Here is a 27,936-nt window from a genome sequence, read left to right on the forward strand (position 1 = left end):
AAAAAATCCTCTGCGGTTCTGAAGACACGCAGGGGGTCGGCGCTTGGGGAAGAGCCAAAACTCTGCCCTTCATCCAAAAAATACTCTTCAAAGCTTTTCCGTCCTTGCCTGAAGTTCAGTTGGGAGGGGGGGTCTCATTTGGATTTTAAAAAAGCTACAAACTCCGCTAACCGCGACAGAAACGGGCAGCGCCGGCCCCGAAGACCCTGGAGAACCCCACGGCGCTGGGAACCCTGCGGACACCGAGGCCGGGGGGCTGCGTCTCCACCCCCACCCCGACCCAAAGAACAACTTCTTGGGGAGCTTCGCCCTTTTCCATGGGCTCGGCACCAGGGCAGGATGGAGTTAGCCGAAACGGAGAGAAATTCCCCCCCAAAAAACCAGGAAGCGCCGGGGAAGCATCGCCTTTTGCCTTCCCTCCTCCCGCGCCCACGGTCTTCGCCGGGGGGAAGCCCAGAGCATCCCCGCTCCCACCGCTTTCGGCAGTAGCCGAAGGATACTCCCCAAACCAAAACAAAGCCGCTGCTCTGATTAGAGAAAAAATAAATGGCAGAAACTGGTATAGAAACCAAGCGACCCCCATAAAGCGAGGATTTTTTTTTGGTTTTTAAAACATTTCAGCTTAATATTTGGGGTGAACCAAGAGACGGCTGCAGGGTAACCGGGGTGAGAGCCAGCGGCGCGTAACCGCTGCTGTATAGTCTCGCTCCTGGGTTGAAGCATGTCGGAATTATTGCAGTTCGAGGGAAAAATCTGCTCTCTGGCATTTGCTCCGAGATAAGAGATGTGTACGGGAACCACCCTCCGAGTCGCCTACGGGAGCGGGTGCCAACGCCCGCTTGCCCGGACCGTATATTCAAGCCCTTTGGCAGCGCAGAGCTGGGCGAGGGTTATCTACACTTGGCGATTTAATAAAGCCAAAGAGAACGACTTAAACCAGAGTTAAACCATCGCTGGGATATTTACAATCCGTCGACAAGAGGCTTCGATGGCGACAGCTTGACCCAAGCCGTTAGGACCGCGCTGAACGCCGCCGCGCAGCCGCCGCCTCTAGAAAAAGCCTTAATTCGGGTTTTTTAGATATACGTTAAACTGGTAAAACTTGCAGGTTAGAAGCAAGCCTTAGGGTAGTCGTGAGAATACGGCTACGGGTGATTCTCCAGTGTTAAGTACACTTTCACCTCCTCTGCCCCGTTCCCTCGTCCCTTCTCCCCGGGAAGGGCAGCGGGCAGGATCAGCACGGGAAGAAGGGATTGCATAGTTTGATGCCTTCTGGAAAACAAACAAACAAAAAATAATGAGGGGAGGGTGTAAAGCTCTGACTTATCGGTATAATTCATGTTTTATTTTCATGTGGTAAAACGCTGAACCTTGCTCTGTACAGGATCGAGTCCGGCTTGGGAGCTGTAGTTACAAAAAAAAAAATAATAATCTGTGCAAACATTGCAGTGCTAAAGTTAAACCCACCCTGCAAGACGTGAGCGGGAGCGTACGGTTCATCCTACGCCGCAGGGGCTGGGACGGGGGGAGAAGGGAACGTAGTGGACCACATCGAGTGCGTCAGTTAGTTACGGGTTCATAACGTTTCGCTCTTTAGCCCTATTATCAAAAATATCTTTTTAATATTCCTCAGCCTAAGGTCAGTTACGTGGCTCAGCAAAATGGAGCCGAGTTAATTCGATTCAGCAGAACAGAGGTAGTACGGAAGCAGCTTGCTCAAGTAGAAAGAGTTATCGCGGGTGTGTGTGTCCACGTAGGGCTGCAAGCGCCCGGCAGCCCGCGGCGGATTTACCTCCCGGTGCCGCGGGATGCTCTTTGTCCTCTCTACTTCCCCACGCCGATGGTTATTGCTGGGTGGAGACACTGACCTTGTTTCTTGTCTCAATTCTTACTAAGTCGGGTCGACCGTACCGAGAACAGAACGGTTTTGCACAGTACTTCTGCAGGAAAAAAAAACCTCAAAACCACTCAAGCACTGTGACCAGCCCCTCCGCCTCCCTCCCACCCCAAGAAAGAGTTTAAAAAATAACATTTGAAAAACAAAGTTGAGCCCGTCGGAAGGGGAGAGCCCCGAGCCCGCTGCTCGGAGACATCCGATGGGGCCGGGCTCGGACGAGTTCAACCGAAAAAAAACCCCCAATAACATCCAATTCCAACTAAGTTTCGCTCAGTACCAGCAAAAAGAAATACAAAATAAAAACAGTGTTAAAAAACCCAAAATAATCTGTCAATTAAAAGGTCTGTGACATTCCAACTGAAATTGCTGGGGCGTTTGCGCTCAATTCTGGGCAGTTAGTGACGTCGGAGTCCGGCTGGAAGGACCCGGCGGGGCGCTGCTCCCCCTTCGCCCCCTCCGAAAGCTTTGGTCTGGTTTATTGGATCGTGTTGAAGAACCCCTTCCCCGCTGCGCTCCCACCCGAGCACGCCCTCCGCTAAGCCCCGTCGCCCCTCGCCAGAAGAAGCCTCTTTAAGAGCATCCTCCCGCCTCTGGCGGGGTCTCCGGGAGGGGGGCGGTGGTTTTTCTCGCCCCCTCTCCCTCCCGCGTCACCTCCATCACGCCAGCCGAATCCCATTTCTCAGCCCATCCGGCCAAATACCCGCTCCCTCCTTCCACAGACAGGGAGAGGAGCGTGGAGGGGGGGGTTAAAAAAAGAATTATATATATATTATTGCATTCCCCAATCTTTCATGGGTCCCAAGACCAGCGCCGGGGCAGGGCGCTCAGAACCTGTGCACTAGAGCCTCCCGCTCCTTGCGTTTCAGCTCCTCTTTGTAACAGCAGGAGCAGAAATTCCCAGTTTCTGGATGTCCGTAAAAACTGCAGTTCGGCTGCTTGCATTTGGTCTGCTGAACGTTATAAAGAACTCGGCTTTTGCTTTTGTCCGCCGGCGTTCCTTTCTGCGAGCTGTCCTGCTCGAGGTATTCCCTGTAGCCGTTGCTGTGCGGGGGGAGGCAGGCTGAGCCGTCGCACTCCGACGGGTAGGCGGGATGGACGTCCATGTCCGTGGGGGAGAATCTCCCCAGGTGGGAAGGGCTGGTTTGGTAGGGACTCGGCCGCGCCTGGGTGCAATGTCTGGGTAAGGTGGCGTAGGGGGGAAGGCTGCTGCAGGACCCCCCGGCTACCTGCCGCCTGCTGTCTTGATAGCTGGGGGGATGCGACCCTTCCGTGCTGTTGACCACGGAGGGTCTGGGAAAGGTGAAAACGCCCGAATAGCCGGAGGGAAAAGCTGCTATTTTAGCGCCTACGGCCAGATCCGGCGTCTGGATGGTGTACGCAGGGGGAGGCTGGGGGTACGCGGGGTTGAGCACCACTTCCTCGCCCTTGTGGGTGTTCGCCTCCGGCTCCAGCTTCTTGGCAGGGGCAGCGCTCCCCAGCGCCTTCTTCTCCGCCTCCTTTTGTTTCTGCTCAGCCATAAAGCGTTCCTCGGCATCCAGAAGGTACCGCTGGATCATCTCCTCCTGGTACTGGTGCCGGTTGCTGGTCTTGAGGTGGCCGGCGAAGATGAACTTGCGCTCTCCCTGCATGGCAGCCCGGAGGATGCTCAGGCTCAGCCTGACGTCGTTGCTGTATTTGTAGGGGTCCGACGGCTTTTCGGGGGCTGCTTTACCCGGGCAGGTCTTCTCCACGGGAGCTGACAAGTCTCCTTGGGAAGATTCCTCTTTGCTGCCTTTCCTTGACTTCAGGGACCCTTTCTTCTTCTTCTCCAAGGTATCTCCCTGCCCGTTGCTCACACCTCCCTTGATCGTTTTGCTGTGCATCAAGCCACCCATGTTCTTTTTTAGCTTACTTCCCAAAGTCTTGCCGAAGCTGCCCAGCTTATTGGCAACCGAGTCTGCCCGTTTTTTATCCTTCTCCTTCTCCTTTTCTCGGTCTTTCTTTGGTTTCTCTTTGTCCTTGCAAGCCCTGCTGCCACCGTTGCTTGCTGAACTGCTGCAGACCGACTCCTTGTCCGACTCTCCCGACTCCGCAGCTGAACGAGCATCGTCGCCCGCAGAGGCTGTAGGAGATTCTGGCTGGGCCAAAGGCGCCTAGGGAGAAAGAAAACACATGTATCAAAGGCCAGTAAGTTCCCCACAGAAGAATTTTCAGGCTGAAGGTGAAACTGAGAAGCGGCACTTGCTCAGAGACCGGAGGGGACAACGATCAAACGCACTCGGTGTGACACGTCCCCAGCAGCCGTCCTGCACGTCCATAAACGTCTTAACTTGCCAGAGGTTTCAGGGGAAAAGCTAGAGGAGGAGAAGGGGGTGCTACTGGTGAGGAGGGGGCCAACAAATTCCCCCTCTGGTCACCCACAGCGTGGCGGGCGCGGCTGGCAGCCCTTTCCCTGGGGTGACGGCATCCTCCGTTCCTTCCCATCAACGGCTCGTACACGGATGAGGCTGAGACGGGTTCCGGTATTTCTAAGCAAAGCGTCCGAGAGCACGTGGCCAGTTAAGGAGGTCACAACCAAAACGTCACCATTTGAGCTTCGCTACAGAGATGACACCTCGACAGTTTCAGACAGACCAAACCGGCTCACATTTAAGTTTGGGGAGTGGGGAGAAAAACAACCCCCTTCACGCTGTCAAGCCAGCTACCACCGTCTGCCAACGCACCACCACGGAGATCTGGGAAGCGGACGGGAGTTTTCCTGCCAAGGAAAGTTCCCAGGAAAACTACAGTCAAACCGCGTGTCTCAAGGCAGCTTCTGGTGGCCGTAAGCCAACGGTTCGTGTTTGTCTTGGAGCAAGCAGCGTCGCCCTCCCTGCCAGCCACCTACCCCAGGGGCTGCCCTGCGGCTTGTACAGGGCTGTGCTTCGAGTTCGCCTGAAGAGTAAGAACGGGCACGAAAAGCTCGAGGAAAAAGCGCACGCGCAAAACCCACGCCGTTTTATCTTCTCAGAGCAGTATTAGCTGCAATTTCTGGAGGCACAGACAACCCCACGTGACGGAGAGCAAGCGAACTGACGCCTTCGCGTCTGCTGCCCTGCAGAAAGGAGGTTTAAATAATTGAAGAGTAAAGACAATCCTCCTTGTCTCTTTACCTGCATGTCACAAGGCAATGTGATCCATTTAACATTCATGTAGCTGTGCAGCAAGTGCAGCTTTGCTTCCAGTGATAACGTCACACTACGGTTTAAAACAAGGATAAAAAAAAAGTTAGAGTCAAGTTTCACGTTAACAACTGAGGTTCTCTCCTCTGTATTTAGTTATTTGCCTGTCGTCTTTACAGTAAAACGCGTGTTTTAGCACAACAGGTAAAGCCGCATCGGGACAGCAGCGATACAAAAGGTAACATTTTTGTAGCCTTCCAAACCTCTCAATTAAAACCCAAATGAATAAATAAGAAGATTCCCGAATGCCAAAACCAAGCTTGCTACAAATTAAAATGAACTTGACAAATAATCTTACTTGTACATGTGACCAGTAACAAAAAAGCAGATGTCACGGACCTAAATAGAGCTAGTTTCAAAATGATTCTCCTCTCCACAAAAACAGCTTCAGAAAAGAGTGAAGATGTTTTCTCAAAACTTTCCACTTGTCAAAATAAAAAAAAATAAATTCTTTCCACTAAAAAACCCAGGGACGGAGTCTTTTCCACCGGCTCCAAACCCCTCCAAATGAGATACTGTAGTGGCAAAACCTGTGCTGAATTTTCACACTTTGATCTTGGAGGTTTCCAGGTTTCCTAACCCGAAGTCGGACGATGGAGAAGTCATGCTTCCAGCTCTCTGACCACTACACCCACTGCTGCGGGCTTCTGGCTCAATAACAGGAAACTCGCCGCTACCAAAGCGTGACGCGGCTTGCCCAAAGTCTGAGTCAAAAATAGGGAGGGTGTCTGACTGGAAGCCAGGGCCCACGCTCAGGAGGTATTTATCTTCGAGCGGGGACAGAGGAATGGAAAAATACACCTTTTTTCTGTGACTACGAGAGCCGATCCTCCGCTGCGTCTCCTTTCTGAGCTGCGCCTGGTCTGAAGCTCCAGGATTTGGAGCAATCACCTCTTTACCTTCTGGGAATGAAGCTGATGAGGTGTCACAATCCCACCCAAAATGTACCGAAATCAGGGCATCAGAAGAGCATGAAGTTACAGAAAAAGCTCTTCCCTCCCCACCGAACAGGTTCATACCCTGAGTACAACAACTTCCACCCAGACACAAGAAATCCCCAGCTGGGGACAGAGCAACGAACCCTCCAGCTGTGACCGCTCCGGTCTGCCGACAACCAACCTGGCCAGCTTGACGTTGTCACTGTCGTCTTTTCCCCACTGCCATTCCTTCCCGGGATCCACGGCAAAGTGCACGGGGAGCAGCTTGTGCTCGGAGTCCGTCAGGGGGATCACAGCTGCACGGGGGAGAGGAAGACCACTTTTAATTCCCGAAAAGGACAAACCTTTCCCGTTGGCAGCCGAGCTCTGAGCGCCCACCAAGAACAGCATCGCCTCTGACGGCAGCTGGTGTCACGCCAAATCACACAGCCACTACCAGCGCTTGGGATTGTAGAATCGTCATTGAATCATGGAATGGTTTGGGTTGGAAAGGACTTTTAAAGGTCATCTAGTCCAACCCCCTGCCACGAGCAGGGACATCTTCCTCTGGATCATGCTGCTCAGAGCCCCGTCCAACCTGACCGGGAATGTCTCCAGGGACGGGGCACCCACCACCTCTCTGGGCGCCCTGCGCCAGCGTCCCCCCACCCTCAGCGTAAAGAATTTCCTCCTTTTATCTAGTCTGAATCTCCCCTCTTTTAGTTTAAAACCATCACCCCTTCTCCTACCGCTACGGGCCCCACTAAAATGTCTGTCCCCATCTTATAAGTATTTAAAGGCTGCAATAAGGTCTCCCCGGAGCCTTCTCTTCTCCAGGCTAGACAACCCCACTATGCGTCTCTCAGCCTGTCCTCATCGCAGAGGTGTTCCATCCCTTGGATCATCTTCATGGCCCTCCTCTGGACCCGCTCCAACAGGTCCCTGTCTTTCCCGAGCCGGGGACCCCAGAGCCGGAGGCGGTGCCCCGGGGGTCTCCCCAGAGCGGAGCAGAGGGGGACCATCCCCTCCCTCGACCTGCTGGCCACGCTGCTGGTGACGCAGCCCAGGAGACGGTTGGCTTGCTGGGCTGCCAGCGCGCGTTGCCGGCTCATGTCCCATTTGTCACCCACCAGTAGCCCCAAGCCCTTCTCCGCAGGGCTGCTCTCAATGCTGTATCGATATAAATCTTGTTTATCACCTACCTTGATCTTTCGTGGGTTCCTTCTGCTCCATGGATACCAGGGCAGAAAAATGGGCTTGGTCATAAGCCAGGACCAACGGAGAACGATGGCATTTGTTGGCTGGGACTTCCAGGGGAAGATAGATCCCTCCAAAGGGAATAGGGGCAAAGGCTGGAAAGAAATCAGGGCGGTTAGTTTTCATAACAGGTTAAAGAGTTAAGAGTTGTTTATACTGAAACTGCTCCAGAACAAGCTGTTTGCTTCATTCAAGGTTTCACCTGCAATTATCTGTCAGCTCGAGGGACACTAAAAGAAACCGCAACCCAAAATAGACATCTATTTTACATCAGGAAGAACACAGTTGCAAAATAAACCTGTACTTTCTATAAAAACCCCTTCTTCACTCCTCCACAAGACAACTGCAAATTTGCACACAGCATGATGGTAATTGATTAATCTTTTCTGACAGGAAATTAAGTCTGCTAGTGGAAAATAATGACATGCAGGGAACGGAATTTCCCGTCTCTACACACACGTGCCGGGGCAAAAGAGGTAGAAAATAACCCATCACACAGAGGCTCTTCGAAATAGCGAGAGATCAGACTGCGATGCTGAGCTGTGCCCCTCAAACCCTCCGCGGGAATCACCCACGGCACCCCGCAGCAGATCAGTGCGCCCCGTGCTCTGCTCTCCCATTCAAGACTCGGCTTCACTGAGCAAAAAGACCCCATGAAAACGTGCAGTAGAGAGGAAAACACCCAGTCTGAGCAGGCGTAATTCATAAAGGCTTTTAAAAGAGTGCAATTCTTACCTTCTCCCCCCGAGTCCCGCAGCATCGTGTCTGCCACCACCACTATGGGTCTCTTCAGCACGTGGGCAAGGACGAAAACGTGAAACTCCTCCAGGCTCTCGTACACCGGCTCTTCCGAGCTTTCAACGCTTCGGGAAATGAGAAAGAAAATTAATTTTCACCCCTCGCGTGTTTAATCGTTGCTTTTAGGAATAGGAAGAGGTCTTTATAGGCAGCCCCACAGAGGCGGATCATATTAACAGCATTAAGTTTGATCTCAGCTCTGATTTGAGATTTTAGATGTCGATCCAAACAGATGTCCTATTCTAAGACCAGGGCTGTATCCAGGAAATACCACATTGCTGCTTGGCACTTCTGGGAGTCTCTTATCTGAAGAGCCTCAAAAGTGGTGTTTATTTGGGATGGCTGCGCCGATAAAGCGCCCTTGAAATACAGAGTGAGCGCTGCAGAAATCCTCAGCTTTTGTTTATTACATTTCGGAGCCATCACCATGATGAAACACGAGAAAAGATCAGTTTTCTGTTCCATGTGTGCGTTACCCACAAAAAAGGGTTGTGCGGCATTTAAATAATTTCCCGTGATGCTTTACGGACCTCTCGTCGTTCCTCGTGATCCTTCATCCTTCCCCTTAAAACCCCAGAAGCCGGACCAAAGCAGCAATCCCCAGCCTTGTCCCTTGACCCCCCCTTGACAATTACCCCGAGCTGCGCGCTGAAGATACTCGCTGTCTTTTACACCTAGACTTATTATTTTTTAACTCGGTCCCCTCCACGTACCCTCCGCAGCCGGCCCCGTTGGTGCCGTAGTGCACGCGAGGCTCGCTGGATGCCAGCTTGATCAGCTCGTTCCACTCCTTCTGCCACTCCTCTTCGGTGTAAACCAGACCGGACTGGAAAATGGAAAGTCAAAATCAAAATCTTCAAAGTAAGTATTTTCCAATCTCAGCAGCATAGTTTTATCCGCTCAGCCACAACTTTTCTCTATGGATTTATGCAAAAATAATCAATGTATTATGCAAAAAAGCGCACATTTCCAGGTCTGTGTTCTCAAGCCAGCCGGGGAGGTGATCTGCCTGAAACAGTTTGCCTTTTTGCAGGGTGGAAGTAAACATTTCAACCCCCAGAATGAGAGGAAACCTTTACTCTTACACCACATCCTTCCAGTATTAAAGATGACACAATCTATTGGCAAGAGACGGTGGGACAGAAAGTTCGACTAGCTAAAATACAGAATTTATTTTCCTTCAAAAAACGACAAAAGACACCACAGCATCCATAAATATTCAATTCAAGGGATGCTTTGGTATTCCAACACACGGCAAACCTGCACTTTACTCCCATTTCCTTACACAATGATCTCAAAACATCCATTCTGCAATCGCGCCGCGTGCGACGCGAGACGTCCCGGTCCGAAATGGTGCTGTGCCGAGGGGGGACCGCAGGGAGACCCAGGCAGGGCACAGCCCCCTCCTCGAAAAGCTGCGATGCTCTGAAGCCATCCGCCGTCCCTCCTCAGAATACGCTGCCTTCGGTACGACCGCCCTACTTGATACAGCCTGCATCCAGCATTCCGGAATCGCACCTTTTCTCCTTAACGCAGAAGCTTTTCAAACAGCTTCCGAGGCAATCCCAGAGTTGAAAGGCATCAGAAGCCATGTTCATCCCAAGGAAGGGCAGGAATACCTTAAAAACACGAGGCTGTGCAAAAAGCTAAGCTCAGGCCTGATGTATTTAAGGTCAAGAGCTGAGAAACGCAACGGGAAGGGCAGCAGCCTTACCCTCCTCCTCCTTTCCCCGGCTCCGCAACCGGAGCTCCAGCATCCAAACACAACATCCGCAGTCCTCAAAGCTGCCAAGAAAACCTTCCAGCCGTGCACCAGAAGTAACCGATGGCACGTTCAGCTCTCCACCTGTTCAGTAAGGCATTAATTAAGTTTCTCCGCTCCCGAGTAAGTCGTCAACACGAACTCTTTCATCGCTGAGCTAAAGCTCGCGAAGCAAAGCACGGGAGGAGAATATTGCACCCAGAGCGGGTTGTGAAATTCGGAGCAGCATCCGTCACCCTGGGCTGCTTCTTTCAGAGCTTATTTGGAAAGGAGGAGCACGGAATCCTCGACTGCCAGCCAGCCGCTCGAGCGGTACCTGCAGTTCCCGGACTGTTGCAGCACCTACATCCCACATCTACTGCCAAGATCCTTCGGCTTGTGCGGAGGACTCCGACCAGGGCATGACACCACCACATCCTATACCCTGAACGTTTGCAGGTCCTTTTCAGCTCTGCAAATCACAGTACTTTGCCGACGGCTAATTCTGGAGCACGCAGTTTAAAGAGCTGCATGAAAGCATGCTTTTAATAGCAGTAAAACCTCCAATTATTTATTAACTACTCTGCTTTCCAACAGGGAAATACGTATTTTTTTCCAAACTGTCAAGATATGGATCTTTGTGCCCTTCCAAAAATAAAAAGGAAGCTGGAGAGTAAACAACATCCTTCAGTGTCAGGTGGAAACAAAAGTTTACCCCGTTCACAAAAACATCTCGACGCGGAGGGGCCGCCCTCACCACGTGAGGACATCTGGGAACTTTCCACCTTGACAAAGTCGTGTTCCTGCTTCCGGGGGGGCCCTGTGCCACAGCTTTGAAAAGCCTTTAGCATGGCAAGTTCACGAATTTCCTTTTTTGGTGGAGGAGTTTGCTCCACGCTTCGTCCCAGGCGGATCTCGCTGATCTTTATCGCTGGGGAGACCTACGCCACAGCGCTGCTTTTCTCTCAAAAGCCCAGCACGGCCGTCACGTCCTGCTGGATCTTAAACGCCCGAAGGGGACGTTTGTTCTCCCATCGATATTGGACATAACGCGGTTCCAAGAAAGAATTTTCCTACCTTGTAATAAAGAGAATTTTGCCGCAGTTTAGATTGGAGGCTACGCCTCATCGCGGCACGGCCAAGTACCGCAGGTCAGGGAGTTGCCCAAAATTTGAGACAGACTTTATCGCGATGGGAAGGACCTCCCAGACCCACGGGATGTTTTATCAAGGCTTTCCCCTCCGCAGAGAGGACGGCGTTCGGGCTGATTCCTACCTCCTTGTTCTGCTGCGTTTGCTGCCAGCGCCACCTCCGCTTCAGGGCTTCCCTCTCCCCGCCTTTATCCATCAAGGTATAAAGAGATTTGCGAAGCATGAGATCTCTGTCGTGGAAACCCCACATACCTGCACGGGGGAAAAAGGAAGAGCAGCAGAGGATTAGCGGCAGCTCCATCGATCTGCTGAGGTCCTACAACCTGCCACAAACCAGGGGAAGCAGGTACATCGGGCAACGGAGGCTGAGAAACGCAAGTTTCTCAATCCAAACGATAAAATTCCTGGGTCAAAGCCTGCATTTTCCACCTGCAGCGAGTTTTCATGCAGGTAAATGGAGATGCTGCCACCTTTGCTTTCAACTCTAAGGCATCTCACAGATGCAGCAAAATATTTGTTCTCAAAATCACACGCTCCTTCACGTCAACGTCTGATGGGAAAATGGGACCAGGTTAAAGGAGACTGTGGTTTTGCCGTGTCAAATACAAATACAAAGGAAATACACAACCCTGCTGATTTAAAAGTCTGGAAAGCTCAGAAGAAGATTTACTACGGTCACACTTGACAAGATGAAATCAAATCTGGGCTCTCGAAACTTCGACGCGCAAGAGGAGGGCAGGGGCGGCTCCGTTATTTCTCATTTCCTTCAGAATTACAGGGAAACTCGCCAAACGGAAGGGGAGAGGTATTTTAGAAGTACACAAGCTACTGGCAGCCTGTTTCCTTCAACCCATTCCTCTCCCGCAGAGAAGGCCGCTCGCACACCTACTGCCGCGGCGGCCGGGATGAGCAGCAGCATCCCGGTTTCCCGCAGGAGCGGATGGGAAACGCTCGGTCCTGCTCCCAAAGGATGGTCCTGGGCTTTCCTCCCAGCACAGCCGCTTCCCCGGTCCGAGCCGGAGAAGGGAGATGGCATCGGCACGATGCGCCTTACTGGGTCTGAAGCGAACCAGTTTGTTGTTTCGCCAGCCGCGAACGACGCCAAGCTCTTACCCAGGGAGGCGGCGTGGAGCAGGCAGTTCCCATCGCCGGTGGTGGCCAGGGGAAGCAGCCTTTGGCAGCTGGGATCCACGTTCGCCCACCAGTTCAGCCGACCTGTGGGAATATTTGAGAGCGTGAAAAGGGGGCCCGTTACACAGCACGGGACTGGTGCGCTCAGCCCCCTCGGAAAACGCCGACGAGGACGGAAACCTGCGCAGTTGGCAGGGGGAGCACCCGAGGAGATGAGCAGTTACAGACCCAGCCCGCGGCTGGAGGAAGGAAGGAGTCAAGACGGTAATAAAGCAACAAAAAGGGGAGATTGGAGTTACAACAGCTTCACGGGGACGCAGGGAAACGGCCAGGCTGAGCTTAAGGTCATACACATCAGATTAGAAATAGAAGCCAGCCCAGCCAGGACTTTAACCCGGACCGGCGTTCTCCTCCCATCCATCTCTCCCCTGACCCTACTTATTCAAAACCCCCAAAACCATCAGGCTGAAAACACCTCCTACGGCGCCTGTCACAAAGGGTGCCCAGCAACTCTTTCAGTTAATAACCGCTTTTCCTTTCTCCTTCCAACTGAATCACTCCTTTTCAAACCATCTCACGTCGGTCCTTTTGCCCCGCTCCCTGGTTTAGGTACAATGCTCGGGGACTTCTGCTGATCCCAGCAGCTTTACCAATGAAAATGCGAACTGACGGTGCTTTACGCCATTTAAAAATAGCAGCTTTTTGGTAATATAAGGCACTTGCAGTAATTCAACTCAAGAGCATCTAAAAATAGAAGCGAGGAAAAAAATCAACGTGCATGCTGCAGTCAAGTGCAGTGCAGCTGGAGGTTAAACATTCATCGAGGAAACGAAGTCGGGCTGGACTAGGACTTTGAACCCAGCCTGCATCTCGCTCTGCTATGCCCTCAAAACCAGGCACTGCCTCCCTTGGCTGCGACTTTTTCCGGTAGCTTTTCTGCAGCGGATCCCGTGCAACAGGCGGTTTTTTGGCTGGGAGCTGCTGTTCAGGCTTCCAACAAGTTGCATTTAAATCGCTCTTGCACAAAAACCAGCCCTTTCCCAGCATTTCCAACGAACCTCTCCCTGCTCCCGAGCACGGTCCCTGCCAGGGACCCCGGCTCTCAAACACAGGATTCCTTGAAATTGTTTGCACAACCTCAGCAACAGCAGCTGTGGAAGAGCTAAATAGAGAAAACTTGTTTTTAAAACACAGGAAAACAGAAAAACGCAGACCCAGGCGGGTAATGTCTTTTCTCAGCGCCGGGAAAGGAACCCGTTGGAGTTGAAAAGTGTTTAGTACACAGCCTCGGGACAATAGCTCCGCTCGGAAAAGCCGGCTATTTTCACTCAATATAGCTCCTGGCACGGCGAAGTCGCAAGCCTGCGCCAAGTGGCACGGGGCCAGCGGAGCAAACCGAGCAGCAAAACAGCGTCTCACAAAAGCTAACCAAAACGTAACGCTACTGTAGGCAGCGCTGAGCCGCCTTTTTTTTTTTCCATCCATTTCACGTCGCTCCTGCGGAATTTGCTGCTCTTTTCAACGGCCGAGGGAAGGCGGGGGCCTTTGCATCTCTGGTCAGCACTTCGGAGGTTGTGCAACCTCTCGCCGAGCCGAGTCGGGTCCGATTCGGAGGGGACACACCTTGGGGAGGCATTTCTATTTGCAGCGTGCGGTCACGCCGTGCCGCGCACATCCCCGGCGAGGCAGGTGGAGTAATTTGTACAGATTTCCAGTTACGCAAGAGAAGTCATCTCGAAAGAAACCGCATTCCCCAAACCCTTCTCCGAATGTTTTGCTCCTATCAAGGCGGTGGAAAGGCCAAGAGGCCCCTTAGAAGTATTTAAAACAACATATTTCTCTGCACGCGGTTATTAGGAGCAAGCCCTGAAAGCTCTGTGAGAAAGATAACTGGATTCAGGAGCACGAGGGATTTTCCCACAACCATCACTTGAGTGGCGAGGTGGGCGACAGCTCTTCTGCACGTCTGAAGAATCCAACGGCATCAAGAGGCTTCTTCTGCATCCAGCACCACGACTCTTACGGGGTCCGGTTTTGCCCCGCAGCTGTTTTTGCTACAGAACATCTCCTTGTCCCAGCAGAGATGGGGAACCTGCGCACAAAGGGGTACGTTTGGTAAAATACCGTCGCTTCTTCTAACAGGAACCATCTAAATAGGTCATGGCAAGAGGAAGGAAGAAAGACGGTGCTCCTCCCAGCCCGAAGACGAGGACTGACTCATGGAAAAGCCAAATGGTTTCCCTAAGGCTACCAGGGGATCCAGCGCCGTAATTACAAAGCCATCCTCTCTGCGTGACGGAGGCAGCGTTCCCAGGGGTGACTTGGCCTCGTGCTCCTCGGGCTGACGTGACAGATCCAACACCAAGACCCACCACGACCTCTCTGCACCGACTGCAGACCACCGGGGTTTTTTGCCCTGCTGCTGAATCACCGGTGGAGGTGAAGGAGCAGGATCTCCACCTAGAAGCGGGCTAAAAGAGAGACCAAAAAAGGAGAGCAGCTAGAAAATGGGATGTCTACCCTGCAGCAAGCTCATTTCACCTATTTAAAATGAGATAATTCATCAGTAGTCTCCTTATTTTACCCAGAGCCTCTTTGAGGAAAACTATACCTGCAGAAAACATTTTTGTTTCGGGATCTGGCAGCAACAAGAGCTCGTTCGAGTGCATTTACACATCGGTAGCTACTTTCTCCCACGTTTCGGGAAGGACGGGGATCGAAGGCTCCCAGCCTATCGCTCTGCCTGCCAAAACAATGCCACCCGCGGCAGCGCGCGTCTCGCCGAGAGCTTGGTCGTCCTCTCCTGGCAGCCGGGGACACCTCTCTCCGCAGCACAGGCTCAGCCCCCAGGTCGTGCTGCTGAGGATGACAGCGGAGGGGCCGAAGGCACGGCAGCAGTGGTGCTGCGCCGTGGGCAGCGGTCCAGCAGAGCCCAGCGCCCAACTTCCGAGAAGGTTTCGCCTGCCTTTCGAAGCAAGGTGGACCCAGACGTGAGCTGGTCCCTCCTGCGAGGAGAACCAGTCCGGCCAATGACTTATGGGCAAAGCTATTTGCAAGTCGGATGCCAGGCAGGTAAAACAGAGCGGGGTACGTGTACACACGTGCCTCTGCTCACGCACGGGCTAAAGGCAGGCTGAAAACCTTCTCAAAACCCGGGTGAGGCATTACCAAGGCACCCATCTCTGATTGCCTGCTCTGAGACGCAGGACACTGACGCCCCAAGAACGAGGAACCCCTTTGCCGTTCCTTCCATGCCGTTCCCGCAGCGAAGCAAGAACGCCGCTCTCAACTCAGCAGTTTTTAACAGTCTGCCTACAGACGTTTATTAAATGTTAGTCCGAAGCAGGAGGTTTCTTGCCAATACGCTGGGGGACTCTGGAAGGCGTGCTTGGCACCGTGTCCCTGACCCCAGGGAGAAAGCCTGACCTCAGAGCCAAGGCAAAGCCATCAAACCCAGGGATTTCTTTCAGTTCTTCCCGATTTTTTTGTTTAATAGCCTCGGGCAAGGCACCTCCGACTGCTCTTCCATGTGTACAAAGAGAAAAACCACTCTGCATCTTCAAAATATAGGGCAAGGCTTAAACCATTTCGGTTCGTGACAAAGAACACTAAGGTTGTGGCAAGGGCCAAATTTTCAGCTCCACCAAGACCTTTTCATACAACTCTGAGCACGCCAAAAGCTTTCCAAGAGGATGTCATTACAATTTACAGCCACTTTAAAGTACGCTTACTCTGCCACAGTGGTGTAAAGGGATCTTTGGATAGGAGGAGAAGATTATCTGAACATTTATTGGTCTATAAAATATTTGCTTAGTGCCCTAAGGACAGCACGTACTAAATTAGTAACGGGAGTCACCGTAGATCACAGCACCAGGCTCAAACCCCTGCGCTGAATTAAGCTTGGAATACTTTATACATGCGGTACAGCCCTTTAATAAAGATAAACACCCATTTATAACAAACCCACACACATCATGCAGACACACTTTAGCCTTCAAAAGGCACTTTCTAAAAATCAATTACTTAATGCTAACGTTGTCTCCGCACGCCAGGAAGCGTGCCCAGCACAGGGATGAAAAAGCACAGCCACCCCGAGTTCCCTCACCCCGAGTTTGTGCCGAAGCACAGCAATCCAACACCCCCCGACTCCGCTGGGACGTAGATCGGGACGTTTTATTTGCATTAGACGCGACAGCTTCGCCGTCGACGAACAGCAACGCTGCTGTAACGAGATCGCTTGGATCAAGTGCTCATTTCCAAAACATGAGAATATTTATTACAGGAACACTTGAGCAGGAGAGGGCTAAAATTTGACATTAAGAATATATGTTATCTCTGAAGGAATAGATTTCTAGGTATGTGCATCGGTGACAGAAACACCGGAGAGGTGTAAAGGCTCCGGAGATCTTGCCCGGTGTCCTTCTGCCCCCCAGCCCATGTAAGCTGTCCTGGTAACATGTACTGGGTTTTCTCTGCCAGCACAGAGGTCCCATTCATGCACCAGCTAAATCTTATTTACGGATCACCTAGCAACTATTCAGGAGGAAAACAGCATGTTGGAAAACAAATCCATCTGCAGGCGGAAGGTGGTTCCCCTCCGAGCAATCGGAAAGCCAGCAGACGAGTTTTCCCGCGTTGAAGCAGCATATAAAATGCATCATCAATCTAAAATGTTTGTAGTCACTTCTAATATTTGTCAGCAATGATGAGCTACTGTTTGTGTTACGCAGGAATTTCTTCTCCCCCCTTCTCTCAGTAAGGCTGACGGGACGGTGCAGGGCACAGGGAAGCTCGGGGGTGAGATAATACAACTTTTTTTGTGTGTTACCATTCAGCTGCATAAGCGATGACGACATCGCACAATTTATTTACATTCAGTGTCTGCAGGCAAAGCGAAGCAGACTCTTACTCAACTCTTGCACCACGCTATAAAAAGGGATGAAATAATACTTATCAGATACGTGTCCTTGCAACGCGCTCGCTCCTCTGCGGCCTCAGGCTCGTCCCCGTTGGCACCGCCGCAAAACGCCACCGCATCAGCATTAAAGAAAGCACTCACCAGCCTGCTCCAGCGCCACCAGCATCGACTGCTCGATCAGGTCTCGCTCGATGAAGCTGCGGAAGTCCTCGGTGTACACGGTGAGGTCGGGCAGCTGGAAGGTGCAGATGGGCATCTCCAGCAGATGTTCGCTGCTGCCGTTGCTGGAGACGTGGGACCGGGCCAGGGAGACGATGGTGGAGCTGGCGTGGGAAATGCCTCGAGACAGGCGTTTCTCTGAGAATAAAAGGAAGATGCAAAAAACCTCCTGAATGGCGCAGAAGCAGCAAACCTCGCAGAAGTAATTATCAAACCGCTGCCTTCTGCTAGTATTTTTTGGTTGCAAGCGGACAAATTGCTCCGGCATGTAAATATTTCAGGCACCAGAAGGAGGATTTAATTGATCCGTATGGTTTTTGTGACACTGACCTTGCACGATATCATCCTGCCGCTGGAGCGGTGGTCGCCCGGGACGGGCTGCCTCTTTTTCGGGGGGTTTATAGCTGCGTCCTTCGTTGAAGGAATGGGGTAGGTTGCCGGCATGCACTTGCCTTAGCTGTTCAAAGTCACTCAGGGCTGCGCTCAGATCCCAGTTCTTGCCTGGATGGGAAGGGATCAATAGTGGTCACCATCACACGAGAAAGAAATCAAGTCGGTTCCTAAAACATCCACACTAGAAACTAATAATAGTGCAGTTCCTCACGGAGCAGGAAGGCTGTCTAGCAGAAACAAGGAGGAAAGCAGAGGGCAGCACCACCCGTTCAGCTGGCCGCTATACGTCTGTCCAGGACTTACATTTCTGGAAGAGATGTAAGAATGGTGCCCGGAAAGCGCTGGCACTACTGCCACAGGTTACATGGATGGTTTACACCTCATGTGCGCAGAGACGCATCCAGAGCTTAGAGGGAGCGACCGCCCTTGGACGCTGGACACCTGCAAAACCTAAACAAAGGCTCAAAGACCTCAAATTTTCGTGGAATCACAGAATTATAGAAGGGTTTGGGTTGGAAGGGACCTTTAAAGGCCATCTAGTCCAACCTCCTGCCACGAGCAGGGACACCTTCCTCTGGATCAGGATGCTCAGAGCCCCCTGACCGGGAATGTCTCCAGGGACGGGGCACCCACCACCTCTCTGGGCGCCCTGCGCCAGCGTCCCCCCACCCTCAGCGTAAAGAATTTCTTCCTTTTAGCCGGTCTGAGATATAATTTTGCCAGAACGAGATTCCTGGCCGTAAAACGGAGAAGGGCAGGGTCACCATAACAGCACACACTGAGCACAGAGCACAGGACTGGAGTAAAATAAACACAATTTTGCCCTTAGGAAAGGGAAACGGAAGGTCAGGCGGTGTCACGTCCACCAACTTCTATATAATAGTCAATTGCTTCAGGTCACACCGAGCGCTTTGTTTTATAACTCCCCAACTGCCGCGAAGATAACCCGTCGCCACGCAGGCACCACTTCTTCGCTGACAAAGTCAAGAGCCTCCAGCTCTCTGTACCCCCACGTCACCGCAGGCTAACGCTCCAGCGAAAACACCCAGCGATAAAGCGCAGTTTTAAAAGCTGATGATTCGTGAGACGACTTTTTAAATCTCTCTGCACGGTTTAAGAGGCAGCCACCCAATTCTTTTTGAGCTGATACCCAAAATATAGAAGCAAGCAAGGGGCCACCGGGCTAGGCGGTATCCAGAAGACTTTTCGGCAGGCTCGTGTCATTACCGGCCAGATAAATTATTCAGCAAAACAGCTTGAGCTTCCTGGAGTTGAACCTAAAGCAGTTCCATTTCTTTTTAACACTACCCAGCAAGCTGCAAGAACGCAGTATAGGTTAATACGCTGAAGTCCTTCAGTCTGCAGTAAAGTGACCTTTTACAAGCCCCTGTCTTCCCAAGGCAAGAATACGTTGCAAGAAATCTACCATATGGCTTATGTTTGGGAAAATTGTGATTTTTTTTATGAACAGTGTTAATCTAGGCTCTTAAATTAGCAAGTTAGCAGACACCGTAGAAAGGAAGCCAACTTTATATATAGTAACGCCACTACAGGAAAGATATATAAACCGGCAATTGGCTTATGTGATAGCTCATGGACAATAAAAGAAGTCATTATGTCTAATTCCCTAAAGGAAATACGCTTCTCGAGTATTTAAATTCTTTTGAGAGACATAATTTGCAGCATTTAACGACTGACTCCAAACAGAAAATTATTCTGAGGTTTACCTTTTGAGTCAAGAGGATTTTTTTTTTTTTTCCTTTTTTGTTGTTGTGTTGTTTGGTTTTTTTTAATAAAAGAATGAATCAGTATCAAGGAACGAGAATGACCCATCAGATTAAAGTTACATTCGCTGTCGCATCACCACTTGCTTTAACAGGTCAGCGACAGGACACATCAGCGACGCTGACCCATTGCGGCTGCATTTCCCAACCAGCTTCGCCAGCAGCCGCTTCAGAAATGGTAAAAAACCCCTAAACTTTGGAAACTCTCTGCGAACCGATGGCAGCTGAACGGACTCGTACATCCCGGTATTCACAGACAAGCCGGTCATCTGCGAGCGCCCGGGAAGGGGGGGTTTGATGGACCTGCCACTACGGAGCTTTTCTGCAAACGCGAGAGAGGCGCTTAGAGGCGTTCGGGGAAACTTTTGCGCAGAGGAGGTTTCGCTGGTGCTCGGACGATGAAAGGGAGGTTCCCTCCTCCGGCAGGAAAACCGGTGTCCCCTGGGGACACCACGAGCCAGAAGATGAACCCCAGAGAGACCCGGAGCCCGTCTTCCACGTGACGCTACAGCTCTCGTTGAAATCATCCGGTGCTCCGGCAAAGAGCAGAACCTAAATAATTTTGCCAAATACAACGTCCTCTTCTCCCCCAGTTCTTGAGCTTCACGTGCATTCGTACACCGAAACCCTTTGCTGTCGGGGCGATGGGTTTCCAACGGTGCTGGAGAGCAGAACGATGGAGAAGACCGTCCTTCAGGAGACCTGCCGTGGCCACCAGACAGCGACTTCGCTTGACGCGTGCGTGAAACTCAAAGCACAGGCAGAAAACGTGACTTAAATTGCTCATATCGCTCTCAAACTCCACATCTGAATAATTCACTTTATACAGCTATTTGATCTGACTGCTTTTGTTAATACCCACCCAAAAAAGAAAAATCTCTCTGTTTTCCCTCGTTTCCACCCCTGGAGTTGTCAACGCCACCGAGGCTGCAGGAGAAATAGCAGCGACTCGGCAGCACGTCGTGAAAATGAGCCAAAACCACCGCTGTCAAAATAAATCAACCCATGCGCCGAGCGGGAGACGGAGAGTTTGAAGGAATATCTGCTTTAACCTTTTCTATCGCGAGCCTAAATATTTCTTCCGAAAGATAATATTAGAAATCCCGACACGAGACAAAGCAACCTAAACCCAGAAACCAGAACATAAACACGCCACAAAACCCACAACTTGCCAGACTTCCGCTGAGACGACGCTCGGCTGTAAAAATTAAAGGGTGAAGCCCTGAACCCAGCGAGGCTAACGGGAGTTTTGAAGAGGAAAAAGCTACGAATCGATGCCGCGAGCGCCGAGGAGAGCTACAGCCAAGTAGGTGGAGCAAAATGCCTGAAGACATAGATTTTAGCAATAATTTTAGGGCTTTGAATTCATTACTGCTTGGGCATCCGGAGCGGCAGCAGCTGGGGAGGTGATGCGGATGCTGCAGGAGCATCGGCTGGTCCCGGGTTCAAGCAACAACAGACCTGACCTGTATTATACAAGAAAAGGGGTGATAGGAAGAAACACAGCGAGTATGGTCTTACATTGTAATTACAGATTGGTTAATTATGTACAAACAGCACTGCCTCTCACGCGATGTTTCTGTCCTCCAGCCTTACAACGCACGCCAGTATTTACTCACCGTCCTTTTGTCAACGTTAACCCAAAGGCGATGCTCGCGAGGAAGTTCACAGCCCCAAAATTAAGACCCGACAGCCCCAAAATTAAGACCCAACATCCTTTCTCCTCTACCCCGTCCCATCGCTGTAAGTACAGGGTGAAAAAAAATTACCCGCAGCCTTCAACTAAACACGTTGCTAACGAGCAACTTCTCCATCTCATGGAGTTCTTGAGAAAGCCAATATTACGCTGTATTTTAGGGCAAACATAGGCATTTAAAAAAATATATTTAGAGCGCTGGAAAGCTGCCGGCGCGGCGTGCCGAGGCTCTCGAGGGCTGGCATGCCCGTTTAAAAGCAAACTGACTGAAGGCAGGTGATGCCTGAGCACGCTAAGCATCTCCATCACCGTAAACCGACTGATCCTGTTCGGTAGGAGCCTCCCGCGCCGGGCGTAGATGGGGCTCTAAGGGGACGCTCTGCCAGGAGAGGTCACTGCCACCGACAAAACAGCAATTTAGATCGCCTTAATCAAGCCACCTTCGCAAGCAGAACAAGATCTACCAGTAAAAGCACGGTTTTGCCTATATAATTACCCCTACGTTGCTTTGAAAACGCAGGCGGCCGTCACCGAGTGCTATTCTTCAACCCTTTTGAAGGCATCGCTGCTATAAAGAAAAAAATAAACAAATCCTGACGCTTCGCTGCTCGCGGCCAACGCCACACGTGAGCGGAGAGGATGGACGAAGGGAAACCGCGCTCCCGGTTGATGCGTTCTCCTTCCCAACGTTTGAAATTCATTATCCGATGGACGCGTAACAAGAAACCAAGGCAGAATTTCACCGGCCGCGCCGCCGAGGGCACCGTTTTCGTTATCTCCGGCACCGCACTCGCCAACCACCAGCCCCGGGGGTCTGGCCAGCAGCTCCCGGCCCCTCTTGCAACCCCTTTTTTCCTCCCAGCTCCGCATCAGCTGCCGCCTGCCTCTCCCCTCCTTTTATTCCCCATTTTATTTACCTTCGAGCAGGTCTCTGGCCAGTCCCGGCTCTGCCCCCGTTGAGCGAACAAAATCCGACAGGACGATGTCCATAGCCGAGGTCGTGCGCTCATGGATTCCTCCCGGCAGCTGGGGTCGGCGGCGCCCGGATCAGCACCTCGGCATCAATCTAGGAAGGAGACCAACAACGCGCACAGCTCGCATTACAGAGCGTAAAATAATTCGCCTGGCCAGGCAGCCTCCGAGCTGGCCGGGAACTATCCGATGGCAGGTGCCGAGGGGCGAAAATAAACCTCCCCCCTTAAAATTAACTGTGCTTTGGGACTGCTGTTTAACTAACTGGTACTTGGGAGGAAAAAGCACAAATTTTGCTGCTTTCTCCCCGCACGCGACCAGGCTGTAACGGCTCTGCTAATGACGGGCATAGCGGGGGCTCAGCAAATTCAGGAAGAAAAACCAATTCTCATTTCAAAGGCGGCGGAGCTGTTCTTTCCAAGATCGTGGACAAGTAGCGAGGGGAATAAACGAGTTGATTCGGTAGCGGCGAGAAAGCAGAAAGTTTCTCTTACGTATTTGGGGAGAGCTCAGCATCCCTGCGCTCCCCGGGGCAGGCACGCCTCCTCCGAGCACCCTGGTTGCGCGCAAGGGAAATAAAAGCAGGACCAAAACGCTGTAATTAGTAGATGCTGCCTATGCAAAAGAAAACAAAAAGCCCTTTTCAGGCAAAAAAAAAAAAAAAAAAAAAAAACAAAACAATTCCTCTTCTTGCAGAAGAAAAACAAACGCACCAGTCCGGACCGCCTTCCCGGAAGGGAGCAAGAAGAGCCCGTCCGAAGGTATATTACGTAAATGTTAAGTTTTAGCAGGTCCTAAGGTTCAGAAAGGTGTGTGCTCTTGCTGTGCATTCAAAATCCTGATTTTCTGCATTCCTCCAGGCAGAAGTGGGGAGCAGCGCGTATCCGCAGGAGTTCGGACCCGGCAAAAAGCTCCGTTGGGATTTGTTTGGGGTTTTTTTGCAGTTAAAGGGTTATGATAAAAATTCTACCGTTGAGGAAGAGAAAGCGCTGGAAGAAAATTCATCCCGAGCTGAAAATTTGGCACGTGAAGAAGAGGGGAAAAAATTTGCAAAGGCTGTTTGAGGGAGGTGTTGCCGTACTGAGAGGAGGAGAGGAAATCTCAGTATTCCACGGAAGATGAAGAAACCTGTTTGCCTTCCTGGTGCCTTAAAAAAGCCTCTTTTCAGGATTATTCCTAAAGATGGGCAGAACTCCCTAACGGCACGCAACTCCCAAACCCCAAGAGCAGCAAGTTAAACATCCACGCTTTAATCTGGAATTTCCTGGCTTTGTTGGTTGAATACCGTTCTTCTTATCTTCCACGCTCACTAATCATACACTTATTAACTTCATGCACACAGAAAAACTACTTAATATTCTTTTATCGCCGGAGCAATCCCGGGGCTATTGTCGGTTGAAGGCAATCCTAAAACCGAGCATATTCAGACAGCAAAATTTGGGAGGGGAGTTCTTGCTCTTACCCCGTTAACGACGGAGGGAACGTCCCTAATTAGAAGCCAGACGCTTGTGTCCTCTAACCGCTGGCAAGAGCTATAGAAACAGCAGTTTCTACGTGAAAACTCGCTGCAGTAAGAGATAACTTCCTTCTGGTGGGTTCGGCATTTGAAAAAATAAATTAAAAATAAGCGTACGCAGCAAAGCGTGGCTTTTGGGGAGGAAAAGAGCAGCAGCACAGCCCACACCCGCTAACTGATGGCATTTGCAGTTACCGAGCAAACTCCCGCGCGCTCAAAAATGTCAGGCAAAACACAGATGGAAAACTCCGGGTCCGACGCCACGGCGATGAACCGCTAGAGAGATTTATCGCCGGGCTTCACACGAAGACACATCCTCTCCCTCTGGGTTTAGCTCTTATTTATTGTTTTCTTTCCCGTGCAAGGGAAGGGCTCTCTCCTCTTCCCTCCCTCCCCAGCAGGTAGGAAATCCAAACCCAGAGGGATTTGCAACCGCAAATATATCACCCAGCGAAGGCTATAGGCGTCGAGCACACCCAAATACCCCCCGTCAGCGTCGGGACGTACGCGGGCAGGTATGACGCTATCACGACCGCTTCCGACGCGGGATATACTCCACGCGCAAGCTTCCCTGCTACGCTGCAAATAGAAATGTGCTAAAGAAAATGTATTTAGGACTAAAAACCGGTCGTTTCTATGTCTCGCTGCAATACCGACAGCTATTTGCAGGACACGCCGGCAGGAATTAAGCAAATTAGAGTGAATAGCCGTGATTTAATCTTCCCAAAGAATCCAGCCTCTCCTCTCCAGCCGAAGCCCGCGTGGGGGCCAGCATCGCCGTGGCGTGAACTTCACCCAAAAAAGCAAGCCCGGGGGGACGGTTTTCCTCTGGGATTTGATCGGAATGAGATAAAAAGGGCAACAGGACGAAGAAAACAAGTTGCCTGAAAATAGCGGAGGAACGGCCCCAGCGCATCTGCCGTGGCAGCAAAGCCCCGATGCAAAACGCCGCCCGCCTTTCACATTTTACAGATTTCGGGGATGAATTCGCCTCTTTAGCAAAGAGGTTTATCAGGTTTTTATTATAGAGCTTTGTAACAGCCTGAAATCCTGAAGAAAGCCATCGTATCCCCCGTTACGGGGTTTTTCCATTACCATACAGCCCATTCCTTGAAGCTATCCGAGAGATACTTCATAATCAGCACCTAACAAGGAAACGCTGCTTTCCAAATATTTACATTTTGAGCTATTCCAGGGGAAAAAAAAACACCCAACAAACCCATCAACTCGAACGCTCTGTACGCCCGAAGCTTTTGCTGTTTCAGGTTGTGCGCAAAGCGACGGCCGAACGTTGAGCGCCCTGCCTCCCGCCGCGCCCCACCGCCCTCGCGCAGAAAGGACGGCGTCCGAATTTCCCTCTTCCCAGCAGCGAGGAGCCCAAACCAAATTGCCTTAATTTGCAAAGACTTTAATGAGAACGATTCCCCGCGCACCGCCTGGCTACGGGAGGGACGCACCCGGAGACACCAACAAAGCGTGCTTCGGAAGATGCCACTACCCCTCAATTCCTTTGATTTTCCTCCTGGCAGACACTCCCCAAGCTTCTCCGAGACATCTTCAGACCTTGCGCATCCCTCAAAGCTCTTCCCATTTAATTCCCCCAGCGGGCTGCCGAGCCGTAGCCACTAATGTAAGGTTTTGGAAAACCAGCGCGTTCTCCTTAATTGCATTTTCAGGTACAGAAGGGAGTCGAGAACACGTATCTCCGAGCTCTTCAGCTAATGAAAATCTTGATGGGAGAGGAGGAAAATGACAGCGTGGAGCACAACGAGCTCCGAACTTACGGAGAGACGACGGCTGGCTCCCGCAGAGGCGAGGCTTCGTTATCGACTCCAAATTACAACACCTTCTTCGGCGCTTCCAAACAGTTTAAAACAGCAGGCAGGAACGCTTGGCAGCAACCCTCCTGTTGGGATAAGGTCCTACCATCTCCTTCCCACCATTTTTTTGGCGAGAAGCAAGGCTTCCTTGCTGCTTTTGGCACTAATATCACACCGCAGCCCAAATCACAACTGCCGCTCACGCGGGCACCGTGGGGTAAACGCTTTGTAAAGGGTTTTCTGGGACCAAAGCCATCGCCCGTGACGAGCGGCCCCAAAGGCGATGTACCTGTGGAATCTTGGCAGTAGATACTGAATATTTTATCTAAGAAAAAATGGCAACTAACTCACCGGGGAGCTGCCAGGCTTCCCTCGCCGAGGTTCTCAAGACTTGGAGGAAAAAAAAAAAATCCCACCCTGAAAATATACGGGAACACCTTTATTTGCAAAATGCGCTATTGATATCGCACCTCCAGAGCCGGGGACGCAAAGGCAGCTCTGCTCTGTAACTCCGGAGGATTTCTCTCTCCCTTTGGCCTCATGTGAACAAGGCTTCCCGAAAATTTGCGTAGAGGACCAGAAGAGATGACTGGGGAAGACGAGCGCCTCCTTCCCAGCGAAATCTGGGAAAGAGGATTTCTGTTTGAACAACCGCGCTGCTGGGAAGCGTACAATTGCACATTGTTATTTGCACCCCGGCAGTAAAACTATTTGGCAGCGACAGCACCGAGCGGCGGCGCAGCAGTGGGTGTTTACACGGCACCCAGCATATTTTGGGGGGGAATGCTGCAAAATACATACCCAGCCGCACCTCCAGATTTCCCATGGACAGAAGTTATCCCATTCCAGCCATCTCCCTGCAGACAAACAGGGGAAGCGAGACCAAGGGATTTATTCCCTCTCTCCCATTCAGCTCTACCTTAAAACATGGAAGAAAAAAAATCACTTTGAAGGGAATAAACCACTCGATTGAGGCGCTGGTTTGGTCGCTGCAGAACGTGGGGTTTCAGGCTGCCGGTCCCGAGTTGTAATCCTGATTTTCTTGCCATAGTAGCTCAGTTACTTCCTTCCAGCTCGGTCTCCCTCAGAGTTGTTCTGCGACTTCGTTATCTCCTTATACCCTTTACATCTCTCTCGTGGCTCGCGTCTGCTCAGATCTCGCCGTCGAGCCTCCGAGCTGGTGGGAGGTTGAACGCTTTGACGAAACGCCACCGATGAGGATTATCCACCTCATCGCCCTCCACTAGAAACCGTAGAGCATTAAATTCATGGAAGACTTTCATCCCACCTACTTTTGGAGAAACATTTTGAAACCGTACAGTATACTCGCCCTTCTGCTGATGGCTTTTGCTAGAGCACGCGGCTTCCCAGACGTTTCAGGGCGAAAAACTGGCAAACCCCAGGGGGAACAAACTCAAAACCAAAGCAAAAGGCAGTGCGAGAAAGCTGAATTTAAAATACAAACAGAACAAGCCAAAGGAAGTAGAAGAGTCCAAAGAGGAAGCGCTCAAGAGAAAACAAACCTTCTCCCGGTATCGGCGGCAGCACCAGCGGCTCAGACGGAGACTTCCACCGAGTACGGACCGACCGAGCCCCAGCCCTCTGACAACGGTGTCGATATTGTCTTTGAACCATGCGTGACTCCTCGTTTTAGAAACCACAATGTCCTCGACTGTCAGGAATCCTCCGAGCCCAACGCCTCTTCTGCCGTGACGCAAGCGCTCAACTATGCGGGCGAAACACGAGGGAGCGGAGCGGGAGTCGTGCCGCTCGCTTCTGGTGCCTCCCAATTGAAAAAAGAAAAAACCCAACACCCTACGTTCGAGGCGAACGCCGGCACCTCTCTGCATCACGCTTCTCCCCAGAATTGGCCCAGGTAGAATTGGTGTTTCAGAGGGCTGACCCTTCTCCTCCCGGGTACCGGCACCCGTGCCCCTTTCGCACGCCCCCAATCTCCCACCGAGTGCCGTAACGATAAGAAATCGGGTAAAAGCTCAGCGCGGTTCACGTGGAACCCACGTTCACCCTATTTTCCGTTCTCCTTTTCCTTTAGAAACACACACGTTTAAAATATGAGCTCCGGACACGGCTATCAGCAGGCCACCGGCAGCATCTTCAGCACGTCTGCAACCTCAGCTGTCCTAAAAGCCGCTCATTTTTCGGGATGCTCGTATCTCCAGGAGCCTCTTTACCACATCCTCTTACACTTCCATTGGATGCGTCACGCAGGCAGGGGATAACGTTAGCACTCTCAAACCTCCGGGAATCCACGTATTTTTAGAGCAGCTTGGCATAACGTCGGGCATGGGTTGCCCTCGACGATGGGGCATCATCGGGAACCTCGTTTCAAAAGCATCTCCCTCCCAACGCAGTTCTCCAAGTGCCGGCGTAGATAGAAACGGCTTTATTAGGGTAAGCGGAAAAAAAACACCTACCCCATAGGGATGTCACAATATTTAGTTAGCTAATGCTTGTAAAATGCTATAAAAAGCTTAATTAAGCCTCGCCCTGATGAGACACTGGAAG

General features: G+C 51.4%; 1 protein-coding gene across 1 annotated transcript; it reads right to left on the reverse strand.

Moving 5' to 3' along the window:
* Nucleotides 1-1,319: 1,319 nt before the first annotated feature.
* Nucleotides 1,320-22,128, reverse strand: OTUD7B (OTU deubiquitinase 7B). The gene is made up of 11 exons (XM_059832249.1): nucleotides 22,020-22,128; nucleotides 17,560-17,730; nucleotides 17,152-17,367; nucleotides 12,075-12,176; nucleotides 11,086-11,213; nucleotides 8,783-8,895; nucleotides 8,007-8,134; nucleotides 7,217-7,366; nucleotides 6,217-6,331; nucleotides 5,029-5,113; nucleotides 1,320-4,029 (listed from the first exon to the last, which is right to left on the reverse strand). Exons 1-11 carry the CDS (start codon nucleotides 22,090-22,092, stop codon nucleotides 2,722-2,724), a joined length of 2,589 nt encoding a protein of 862 aa, XP_059688232.1. The 5' UTR covers nucleotides 22,093-22,128; the 3' UTR covers nucleotides 1,320-2,721.
* Nucleotides 22,129-27,936: the final 5,808 nt, after the last annotated feature.

The sequence above is a fragment of the Gavia stellata genome, chromosome 33 (genome assembly GCF_030936135.1).
Source record: "Gavia stellata isolate bGavSte3 chromosome 33, bGavSte3.hap2, whole genome shotgun sequence".
Taxonomy (NCBI): domain Eukaryota; kingdom Metazoa; phylum Chordata; class Aves; order Gaviiformes; family Gaviidae; genus Gavia; species Gavia stellata.

Coding starts and splice junctions, on each gene's coding strand:
- OTUD7B (XM_059832249.1), bottom strand. CDS start 22,092: ATGGACATCGTCCTGTCGGATTTTGTTCGCTCAACGGGGGCAGAGCCG. Junction 17,731..22,019: donor GGCCAGAGACCTGCTCGAAG/GTAAATAAAATG, acceptor CTTCCCATCCAG/GCAAGAACTGGGATCTGAGC. Junction 6,332..7,216: donor GGAACCCACGAAAGATCAAG/GTAGGTGATAAA, acceptor TCCCCCGTGCAG/CTGTGATCCCCCTGACGGAC.